This window comes from Physeter macrocephalus, chromosome 5, assembly GCF_002837175.3.
Source record: "Physeter macrocephalus isolate SW-GA chromosome 5, ASM283717v5, whole genome shotgun sequence".
Lineage (NCBI taxonomy): Eukaryota > Metazoa > Chordata > Mammalia > Artiodactyla > Physeteridae > Physeter > Physeter macrocephalus.
Window position 1 is genome coordinate 28,671,260 of NC_041218.1, and position 11,514 is coordinate 28,682,773.

Sequence of the window (11,514 nt, forward strand, 5' to 3'; positions counted from 1 at the left end):
ACTTCTGATAGAATTGGAAGAAAAGGCAGTATACAGGAAAAATGGGACAGACTCAACCTTTGAAAAAATACTGAACAAGATTCTAAAATTGATACAAGTCATGCATTATCAGATATAAGAAATAAAACAAATACTACGATAAATATAAAAGTAGAAATTTTGCAGTGCAACTGCAGGACAACAAAGATAAAGAGAACATTTAAGAGAAACCAGAGAGAAAAGGCAAATTAACTACAAGGGAACCACAACTGGATTTCCATCAGACTTTTCAACTTAGATATATAAGCCTTCTGACAATGGGGTAGTATCTTCAAAGTGCTGAAAGATTACTAGCCTAAAATACTATATATAACCAACTAAACCATCATTAATAAGTAAGGGAGAATTAAAGACATTTTAAAATAAAAAGAAAAACTGACTCAGCTTTTGCTAAAAGGAAGGAAGAAGGAAATTGAACTCAGAATGATGGAGTGTAATTCAAGAAATAATGGTCACACAAAAAACATGGGTAAAGACAAGGGCAAGGGCCTCCCTAGTGGAGCAGTGGATAAGAATCTGCCTGCCAATGCAGGGGCCACAGATTCCTTCCCTGGTCCAGGAAGATCCCACATGCTACGGAGCAACTAAGCCCGTGTGCCACAACTACTGAGCCCAAGTGCCTAGAGCCCGTGCTCCGCAACAAGAGTAGCCACCGCAATGAGAAGCCCGGCACCGCAACGAAGAGTAACCCCTGCTCGCCGCAACTAGAGAAAGCCCACAGACAGCAACGAAGACCCAACGCAGCCAAAATAAATGAATAAAAATTAAAAAAGACAAGGGCAAATAAATATTGACTAGATAAGATAACATATTTGATAATGAATATTTTCTGACTAAATGTTAATATTAGTATATTAATAGTATTAGTACAGTAATATTTAGTAATATTACTAAAATAAGGTAGAATTAGCATATAATGAGCACTGATTTATAAGATGGGAACTGGTGATAGAAGCAAAGCACTCAGTTTTCTACACTTAGGAGGAGATGAGTTAAAAGCAAAAGAAATATATATTTGGCCATCATCCCCATTCTAACACAGAGCTTCTAAAACCCTGAGAATTTCCTAAGTAATGAGAGTGATAAAGGTGTTATGTTGATGCAGTGACTTTGGGAAGCACCTTAGGCTGGTTGTCAGGAGAAACAGCCACAGGATTAGAGGGCTGGAACTTTCAGTCCCACCCCCCCGACCTCTGGGGCAGGGAGAGGGGTTGGTGGTTGAATAAATCTCCAATGATCAGTGATTTAATCAATCATGTCGATGTAATGAAGTTTCAAAAACCCAAAAGGAGGGGGTTCAAGAGAGCTTCCAGGTTGGTGAACACATGGAGATCTGGGGAGAATGGAGTGCTGGGAGAGAGCATGGACACTCCTCACTCTTTCCCCATACCTCGCCCCATTCATCTCTTCTATCTGACATTTCCTGAGTTGTGTTCTTTTATAATAAGCCTGTGATCTAGTAAGTAAATGGGTTTCTTGAGTTTTATGAGTCTCTCTAGCAAATTAATTGAACCCGAGGGGGTGTGCTGGGGAATACTGGCAACCTCTGATCTATAGCCAGTTGGTCGGAAGTACAGGTAACAACTTGGACTTGCAACTGGCCTCTGAAGTACAAGAGGGGGTCATGGGACCCTCCAGGCTGTAACCGGTTGACCAGAGCACCGGTAAACAACCTAGGCTTGCAATTGGCATCTCAAGTAGGGGGAGTGGGAGGGCAAGCTTTTCAGACTGAACCCTTCACCTGTGGAATCTGATGCTATCTCCTGGCAGATAGTATCACAATTGAGTTAAGTTGTAGGAAAACCAGCTGGTGCCCAGAGCATTGTTTGGTGGTGCTGTAGAAACCACCCCTCACCCTCTCCCCACACACAGGTTGGAACTAGGTCCAGGAACCTACAAGAACTTACATGTAAAATAAAAGTTTTAAAGCATGAGTGGAAATAATAAACACAAAATTCAGCATAATGATTACCTCTGGGGAGAGAGAAAAGGAAATGGGTTTGAGTAGGTGTAATATGTAGGCATTAACTTTTTCTGTCTGGAGGGTCGGGGTCGGGGGTGGGGGCTTAAAGCATATATATATATATATATATATATATATATATATATACACACACACACACTTACAAGAACTTATGATTGAACAAAGCTGAATGGGGGTATATACATGTTAATATATTATCATGTTTTTTATGCTTGAAGTATTTCATAATTTTTTTTTTTTTTTTTTTTTGCGGTACGTGGGCCTCTCACTGCTGTTGCATCGGCAGGCGGACTCTCAACCACTGCGCCACCAGGGAAGCCCTCATAATATTAAGATAACACTATGTTAAATCACTTTATGGAAGAATGGTGGGATTTTGAACTAAGTAAGAAAATGAGTTGCTTTTTAGAATAAATAATGGACGTATAATGTTACTGTTTACCACTTACCAACACCCCCTAAAAAAAACACCCACACACACACACACACACAAAACAAAACAAAACACAACACCCACAATCATACCTTTTTACACAAAGAAACTGAAGCTCCGATGGGAGCCAGTGGGTTTCATCTTTAAGCCTTAGGCATATGCAGGCCCCACACACACACACACACAAAACAAAACAAAACACCCACAATCATACCTTTTTACACAAAGAAACTGAAGCTCCGATGGGAGCCAGTGGGTTTCATCTTTAAGCCTTAGGCATATGCAGGTGAGAAAGTAAATTCATTGGCCATCCATAAGATACGGAAAGCAAAAAGAAAAGGAAATCTAAGAGTAGCAAGGACCGCAAGTGTCTCAAGTTATTGGACTCGCTGTTCCCAAAGAAAGCTTTGGGTTTTTTTCCAAAATAGAAAAAGTCTCATTATAAAGTAATTAATATTCTTTGAAAAAAACCTTTAAACACTGAAAAAAATAACTTTAAATGACCTATAATTGTACTATCTAATAATAATCACTATTTATAGTTTCAGTATGCATCTTTCTATTCATATGTATATAGAGTGTTTACCAAAAAAAAGCACACTCTACATTTTTTAAATCCGCTCTTCATGTTATATCTTAGAAATAGTTTCATGTCCAGAAAAAAAAATACTGTGTGGTTATACCATAATGTATTTAATCAAACCACTGTTGGTTTTTCTAGTTTTTTCTCATATGCAATGCTGCCGTGAACACATTGCACATGCATGTTTGAGTATTTGTCCATTTGTTTCCTTGGGTAAGTTCCTGGAAGGAAATTGGCTGGATCAAGTGTTCATAATCCATAAGTCTTTTGGTATCAGTCAGCGTTTTCCAGAAAGGCCAGTGGGCTAGAAACTGAGACAGGAGTTAATGCTGCAGTCTTGAGGCAGAATTTCCTCTTCTCCAAGTAACCTCAGTTTTTGCTCTTATCTACAAATCACCCCACATTGATATTAGTTCTTTGTTGAATATATATTTTGCATACATCTTTTTACTTTCTTTATGGTATCCTTTAATGAGGAGACGTTCTTAATTTTAGTGTTAGTTCATGTAATCTATTTTTTTCTTTCCTAATTAGTTCCTTTTTGAGTCCTCTTTAAGTAATCTTCATCTACTGAAAGGTGTGCTTATGTTTCCTTAGTTTTAATTTCTGTTCAAAAGTGGGAAAGGAAACTCTCATTAAGCAAAGTGTCTTCCCTGGAATCCTGTCTTGTAGGAAATTTTGCAGTTAGGTATCAGTCCACCAGACATCTTTTTCTCCTGCTCAGAGCAGCACCTCCCCCTCACTGCTTTGGGGGAACTTCTGAGAGCCTGCCCATTGTAGCATTCAATAGTCTTTGCCACAGACATGAGCTCTTGACCCAGACTGGGCTAACAGTGGTACTTTTGCCCCTTGGCCACAGTGAATGGTCCACATACGGCCTTACACCTAAGCTGAGGCAATCAGAGGTGACTGCAGAGCTGTTGGCAGCTATGGTTCTAGCCCAGAGAGACTCCAGGGTAAGAACATGAAGCCAGTTCCTCAAGAGAAGCAGAGCAGAAAGACAGCAGGTCTTGGCCATGTTGAGTCCCTGGCTGCCTAAAACCTTAACTCCACCCTGGACCTTCCTGTGGGGTTGGCTATGTGGCCCAATAAATTTCCAACATTTATTAAGATCTTTTTTACTTTGGTTCAGTCTTGAAATGTGTGTGCTTGAAAATGTGGTTCCATGATTGTATGTTTGAGAATGCTCATAATATGTCTCATTCTTGGAGATTCACAGTGTGTATTAGCATATTAAAGGCCGTAAAGGACCTGCAGTAAAAGAAGCCTGTTTGTCTTTATTTAACCTGATGATTCCCAAACTTTTTTTAAATTGAAGTGTAGTTGATGTACAGTATTATGTAAGTTACAGGTGTACAATATAGTGATTTACAGTTTTTAAAGGTTATACTCCATTTATAGTTATTATAAAATATTGACTATCTTCCTGTGTTATACAGTATAACCTTGTAGCTTATTTTATGCATAGTAGTTTGTACCTCTTAATCCCCTACCCCTCCCCCCTTCTCTCTCCTCACTGGTAACCACTAGTTTGTTCTCTGTATCTGTGAGACTGCTTCTTTTTTTGTTATATTCATTAGTTTGTTGTATTTTTTAGACTCCACATGTAAATGATATCATACAGTGTTTGTCTTTCTCTGCCTTATTTCACTTAGCATAATGCTCTCCAAGTCCATCCATATTGCTGCAAATGGCAAATTTTCATTCTTTTTTATGGCTGAGTAGTATTCTATTGTGTATATAAACCACATCTTCTTTGTCTGTTCATCTCTTGTTGGACACTTAGGTTGCTTCCATACCTTGACAATTGTGAATAATGCTGCTAGGAGCATTGGGGTACATGTATCTTTTTGAATTAGTGTTTTTTTGTGTGTGTGTATTTTTTTTTTCAGATATATACCCAGGAGTAGAATTGCTGGGTCATATGGTCGTTCTATTTTTAGTTTTTTGAGGAACCTCCATACTGTTCTCCACAGTGGCTGCACCAATTTACATTCCCACCAACAGTGCACAAGGGTTCCCTTTTCTCCGCATCCTCTCCAACATTTTTGTTTGTGGTGTTTTTGAAGATAGCCATTCTGACAGGTGTGAAGTGATATCTCACTGAGGTTTTGATTTGCAGTTCCCTAATGATTAGCGATGTTGAGCATCTTTTCATGTGCCTGTTGGCTATCTGCATGTCCTCTTTGGAAAAATGTCTATTCAAGTGTTCTGCCCATATTTTTAATCAGGCGGTTTGATTTTCTTGATATTGAGTTGTATAAGCTGTTTATATGTTGGATATTAATCCCTTATCGGTCATATCATTTGCAAATATTTTCTCCTATTCAGTAGGTTTTCTTTTCATTTTGTAGATGGTTTCCTTTGCTGTGCAAAAGCTTATAAGTTTAATTAGGTCCCGTTTGTTTATTTTTGCTTTCATTTCCTTCGCTTTAGGAAACAGGTCCAAAAAATATATCGCTGCAATTTATGTCAGAGTGTTCTGCTTATGTCTCCCTCTAGAAATTTTATGGTCCCAAACTTATTTTTAACACAGCTATTTTTTTTATGGCTCTTCTATTAATAAATAGCTCATAGAATCTTGGCCAGCAGGTCATCAAACTGGGAAATGCTGGGTCATAGACATGAAAGGCCTAACTGCAAGCTGATAAATGAAAGGTACTTAATCTCTGAGCAAGGTTTTAAAAAATGCGAACATTTAATAATTTATATGCAAATCGTGTTTGGTTTTTTTTTGGTCAAAGAGTCTTCTGATAAAGAAAAAACTAGAAGACAAATTTAATGTAACCAATATGTAAACTTATTTTCTCATGCAGGTTAGCCAATATACCTTTGCTATGTGCAGTTATAGAGAAAAAAAGTCTGAACCACAAGAATTAATGCAGCTTGAAGGATACACTGTGGATTACACAGATCCCCACCCAGGTAATTCTTAGTTGAATCACTTTCCCTGCCTCTCATGTATTCATGAAATTGTCATAAATATCCTGTGTCTATTCTCCATTTCAAACTCCATTCAGTGAATGGTACATATTCCATTTATATACCTAGACAAGATTTGTTGGGATTTGAATTATATCTTTATGAGGCTACTTAGTTTTAGCCATAACTCATCATCTCTGTTATCTCAGTACAAGGATGAAATATGTGAAAGTTACTGTAACGGGGAAATTATATGAGAAATATCAGCAGTGCTTTCAGAAACTTCTTTACTGAAAAGCAAAAGGTACAAGAGACAGAAATAGGGAAAGAAATAGCTAATGAATAACTGTATATTATATTCTACTAATTTTCTCGCCAACGTCACATTCTTGTACATCTCTCCCTCCCTCCTAATGTGTTAATGCTGTGTATAGTACTGGACACTCAGTGCTTGAGATTAGTCAGTGAATGAATAAGTGAATGAATAAATGAATATATGGAGATTAATGAAATGAATAAAGTGAGGTTAAGAAATATAGAGATACTAATGAATAGATTAAGAAATTATTATAGATTAAAAATAGAAGTCAGTGATCACCACTGATCAATCACTTAAAATGCAAAGTATCTTCTCTGTGAAAGAATTTTGCAAAAGTAAAATACCATGCAATGTAAGTATCATTTTTGTCTTGCCTGTATTTTTTTTTACTGCTAAACCGGTCATGTATATCTCCTGCATATAGAATGAGGAATGTGCCGGCAGATAATGACTTTCTTCTCTGTCATGAAATATCAAACTTTGCTATCCATTCCTTTGGGGTAGGTTTGTATGTCTTGCAGAATGCGGCTTTGTTATGAACTGTTCCCTAAGCTAATTGTAATTTCCAAAGTGATATGGAAGTGTATAGCTTCTCCTTATTGTTTTCCTTCAATTCTTGGATTGTGCATTTGATCCTCAACTAAAAATGATTCAAGGCGTTGAGCTCAAATAGCAAATCAGTTCTTTTCCATGAGACCATTTAATGACTGAGGTTAAAATCTGCCAATTGTGTACGTTTTTAACAATGTCTTCTTTTTCCTCTACAGGCCTTCAGGGTGGTCAGATGTTCTTCAATGCTGTTAAAGAAGGAGACACTGTAATATTTGCAAGTGATGATGAACAGGATAGAGTATTGTGGGTTCAAGCCATGTATAGGGCCACAGGTCAATCGTATAAACCCATTCCTGCAATTCAAGCCCAGAAGCTGAATCCTAAAGGAGGAACTCTCCATGCAGATGCTCAGCTTTGTAAGTTTTGTTGAAAAATAATTTGATTATCAATTAATAACCTTAATAAGATATAAAATTGCCTGAGTCAAATTTGTTCAGTATTATAGTTTACATCATTAACTGATTCCTAATTGAATAAGAATAGTTCATTTTAGTAGTCATAGAATCAGTTATCTAATTTTTCAGGCAAACCTGGAATAAATGGTGCCTATGATTTCCAGTCATGAATTTGCCAAGCACTGGGATGTCTCTGGCAATCTAAAGAGCATAAAAGAAAATTGATTTTAACTTACTGTAATTTTAACTTATGTGTTCTATTGAAATGGGAAAAGTATTGCAAAATCAAACTGGCATTAAGATTCCAGAATACCAAAATGATGGACCGTAACTTTCTCGAGTTGTTTCTAACAAACCAAAAGGATAATAGGCCTATTTTCTGTTGTAGGTCGGAAAAAAAAAAGTCATCAAGGCAACTTTCTTTTTCTAAATACCTTTATATTCATGTCATTTTCTCAATGCTAATATAAATCATTAAGAACTAAATTTTTCATTTTAATTTACAAGTAATTAATAACAAATTATGGGATAATGATAGAAACATTTTCAAACGTAGCTTTAATAATCATTAAGCCAAATGTTTTAACTTGTTACACTCCTTATTAAAACTTCTCTGGTTCCTTCTGTAATATAATAAATCAGTTTGTCTTTAACTGTAAGCTCAAATTGGAACTTTTCATTCGACACCCTTCTACTCTCAAGATTCTTCTCCAGGGAGCAGCATTTTGACATTCGCTATTTTCTTCTCTCATTATTTTCCTCTTTCTTCCCATACTTTTCATGCAGCAAATAACTATTTTCTGTTCTTTTTAGACACCCGTTAGTATTACATTTAGACATCTTAAACAAAGGCACTTTAGGCCTAATAAAGATGGAATATGAGCTCAACTCCAGATTCCTGCATGCTTTAGCCTTCAAAGTGTACACCTTTAAACTTATCCCGATCCATCTTCAAGTGATGATGGCACTTCATATGTAGTATGTGCATCTCACAATTGTATACTTCCATATCTCCCTTCCTGGCCCCTTCACAATTCTGGTCATACATTTTACTTCTACAAATGTTGTAAATCCCACAATACATTGATATTATTATTATGCCTTAAACAGTCAATTACCTTTTAAAGAAATTTAAATAATAAGAGAAAATGTATGCTCAACCGTGTAGTTACCATTCCTAGCACTCTGTATTCTCTTATAGAGATATTTCACTTCTGAAAGGACTTCCTTTGACTTTTCTGTAGTGCTTTCAGCTTTTAGCTTTTTTCTGTATGAAAATGTCATTATTTTAACTTCATTTGGAAAGATGCTTTTCTTTCAGTACTTAAAAGACTTTGCTCCACTCTCTGCTAACTTGCTTTTTTTTCTCCTGATGAGAAATGTGCTATCATTTTTGTTTCTTCCTCTGTATATAATGTGGTTTTTTTTCAAGTTGCTTTAAAGATTTTCTCTTAATCACTGGTTTTGAGCAATTTGATTATAATGTGCCTTGGTGTAGTTTTGATTAGTTGTCCCCAGTTCTGGACCAAGACTATTCTTAAAGACCCCAGCTGATGCCCAGTGAAATTTGAGGTTTTATTTTCTGGCTGTTGGGAACAAGCACTGCTCCAGCCTCTGTGTGAGTCTGGGGCATCGTCCCGTCTAGTCCTTTAGGGTGGTTCTTTCCCCATCCTCATATTGTTGCCTCCCTTGGGTGAGGTGGTCAGTATTCATTTGAATACGAAATGGGGCAGCGAGAGGGAACTGTAGTCTTTCCTGCAGACTCCAGCAGCCTTGGCCTTCCTGAACTGTCAGCTCCATCTTTTCAACTCAGGGAGACCACTGGCTCTCCCTGGGTTCTCCTTCCCTGAGCCACAGCTTTGAAAGTTTCTCCTGGCACTAAACCTGGGGCAACTAAAAGGCTCATCTCATGTGTTTCCCCGCCTCTTAGGAATCACTCTCCTATGTTGCACGATGTCCAAATTTTTGAGAACATACTTTAAAATATTTTTTACATGAATTTTTAGTTGTTTCAGGTAGGAAGTTTAATCTGTTTTTAATGACACTGTCTTAATCAGAAGCAGAGTGATTGTTTTCTTTGTTAGAGCAGTGTTTCTCAATCTCAGCAAGACTATCATTTTGGGCCAGATAATTCTTTGTTTCAGGGGTTGCAGGGAGGGCTGTCCTGTGTATTATAGGATGTTTAGCATCATCCCTGTCTCCTACCCACTAGATGCCGGTAGCACCTGACCGCACTGCCCCACCCCCCCACCCCAGGTCTGACGACCAAAAATATCTCTAGACATTGTCAAATGTTCCAGGGGACAGGGGGAAAGGTGGGGAAGGTTTACCCCCATTTGAGAACTGCCGAGTTACCGTGACTTGAAAATGATTTTTGTGAAAATGTTTCCCTCATTCACTTGTGTTCCAGCATTTTTTCTTTACATCTTGTGTGCAAGGAATACCCAAGGAGTGTGCTGATATCATAAAGGATATCAACCATCTTACACACAATGGCAAGAATTGAAATCATGACTACATGATACAGAATTAATGAGTAAAGGATCTAATAATCAGTTTATTCAGATAGCCGTATAATTTCTTTCTAGCAAAACCTTTCTATTAGATAACAGTGTGTTGTCAAGGCAGTGTTGATCAGGCTAAGTGGAAGTGAATTTTCTAGCCCCTTGATAAACTTGTTTTAAAAAAACTAAATTTGTTCTAAAAAGCCAAACTGTTCCGGTTGCATTAAGAGCTTTCTTGTATTCCAGGCTGTTAGTAAAGTTTTCTGTCAGAGCAGACCCTGCTGTTTTACCTTTCTTTAAAAAAGAAAAAAAAGAAAGAAAGAAAAGGAAAGAAGAAAGAAAAATGTGTTTCTACCTCACCCAAATGAGCTACTGACCATGACCTTTATCAGAGATGCCACTGGACTGCTCCAGAGAGTAGTTTTGCCTTTTGTATTTTCCTCCCTTCCTTGACTTCTGTATTATTTCTTTTTCTCTTTCTTGACCATCTCTTGGAAGAACAACTTTTAGAGTCATTAGTGGAAACTGAGAAAATAACATGAAATTAAAATGACTCGAAATAAATGTTTCTAAACATTTATTTAAATGTTTAAATATGTTTTTTATTTCTTTGCTGACCTATATAGCTGGTAAGGGTAAGTATTTTTATACTTTTTTGCTTCACTGTATTAAATTTTTTGTAATGATAGGATTTTTTTTAACATCTTTATTAGAGTATAACTGCTTTACAGTGTTGTGTTAGTTTCTGCTGTATAACAAAGTGAATCAGCTATACGTACACATATAGCCCCATATCCCCTCCCTCTTGTGTCTCCCTCCCACCCTCACTATCCCAGCCCTCTAGGTGGACGCAGAGCACCGAGCTGATCTCTCTGTGCTATGCGGCTGCTTCCCACTAGCTATAGATTTTAAATTTGGTAGTGTATATATGTCAGTGCTACTCTCTCACTTCGTCCCAGCTTACCCTTCCGCCTCCCTGTGTCCTCAAGTCCATTCTCTATGTCTGTGTTTTTATTCCTGTCCTGCCCCTAGGTTCATCAGATCCTTTTTTTTGTTGTTAGATTCCATATATATATGCTAGCATACAGCATTTGTTTTTCTCTTTCTGACTTACTTCACTTTGTATGACAGACTCTAGTTCCATCCACCTCACTCCAAATAACTCAATTTTGTTGCTTCTTATGGCTGAGGAATATTCCATTGTATATATGTGCCACATCTTCTTTACCCATTCATCTGTCGATGGACTTAAGTTGCTGCCATGTCCTGGCTATTGTAAATAGTGCTGCAGTGAACACTGTGGTACATGACTTTTTTTTTTTTTTTTTTTTTCCTCAAGTCCATTCTCTACGTCTGTGTTTTTATTCCTGTCCTGCCCCTAGGTTCATCAGATCCTTTTTTTTGTTGTTAGATTCCATATATATATGCTAGCATACAGCATTTGTTTTTCTCTTTCTGACTTACTTCACTTTGTATGACAGACTCTAGTTCCATCCACCTCACTCCAAATAACTCAATTTTGTTGCTTCTTATGGCTGAGGAATATTCCATTGTATATATGTGCCACATCTTCTTTACCCATTCATCTGTCGATGGACTTAAGTTGCTGCCATGTCCTGGCTATTGTAAATAGTGCTGCAGTGAACACTGTGGTACATGACTTTTTTTTTTTTTTTTTTTTTGCGGTATGCGGGCCTCTCACTGCTGTGGCCTCTCCCGTTGC

General features: G+C 37.4%; 1 protein-coding gene across 16 annotated transcripts in view; it reads left to right on the forward strand.

Moving 5' to 3' along the window:
* Positions 1 to 11,514, forward strand: part of CADPS2 (calcium dependent secretion activator 2) — a 552,734-nt gene that overhangs the window by 359,539 nt on the left and 181,681 nt on the right. For all 16 annotated transcript variants that reach the window (XM_028489806.2, XM_055084855.1, XM_028489809.2 and 13 more), the window contains 2 exons: positions 5,856 to 5,964; positions 7,048 to 7,248. In XM_028489806.2, the coding sequence (XP_028345607.1) occupies positions 5,856 to 5,964; positions 7,048 to 7,248 (310 nt within the window). The remainder of the gene's footprint in view (positions 1 to 5,855; positions 5,965 to 7,047; positions 7,249 to 11,514) is intronic.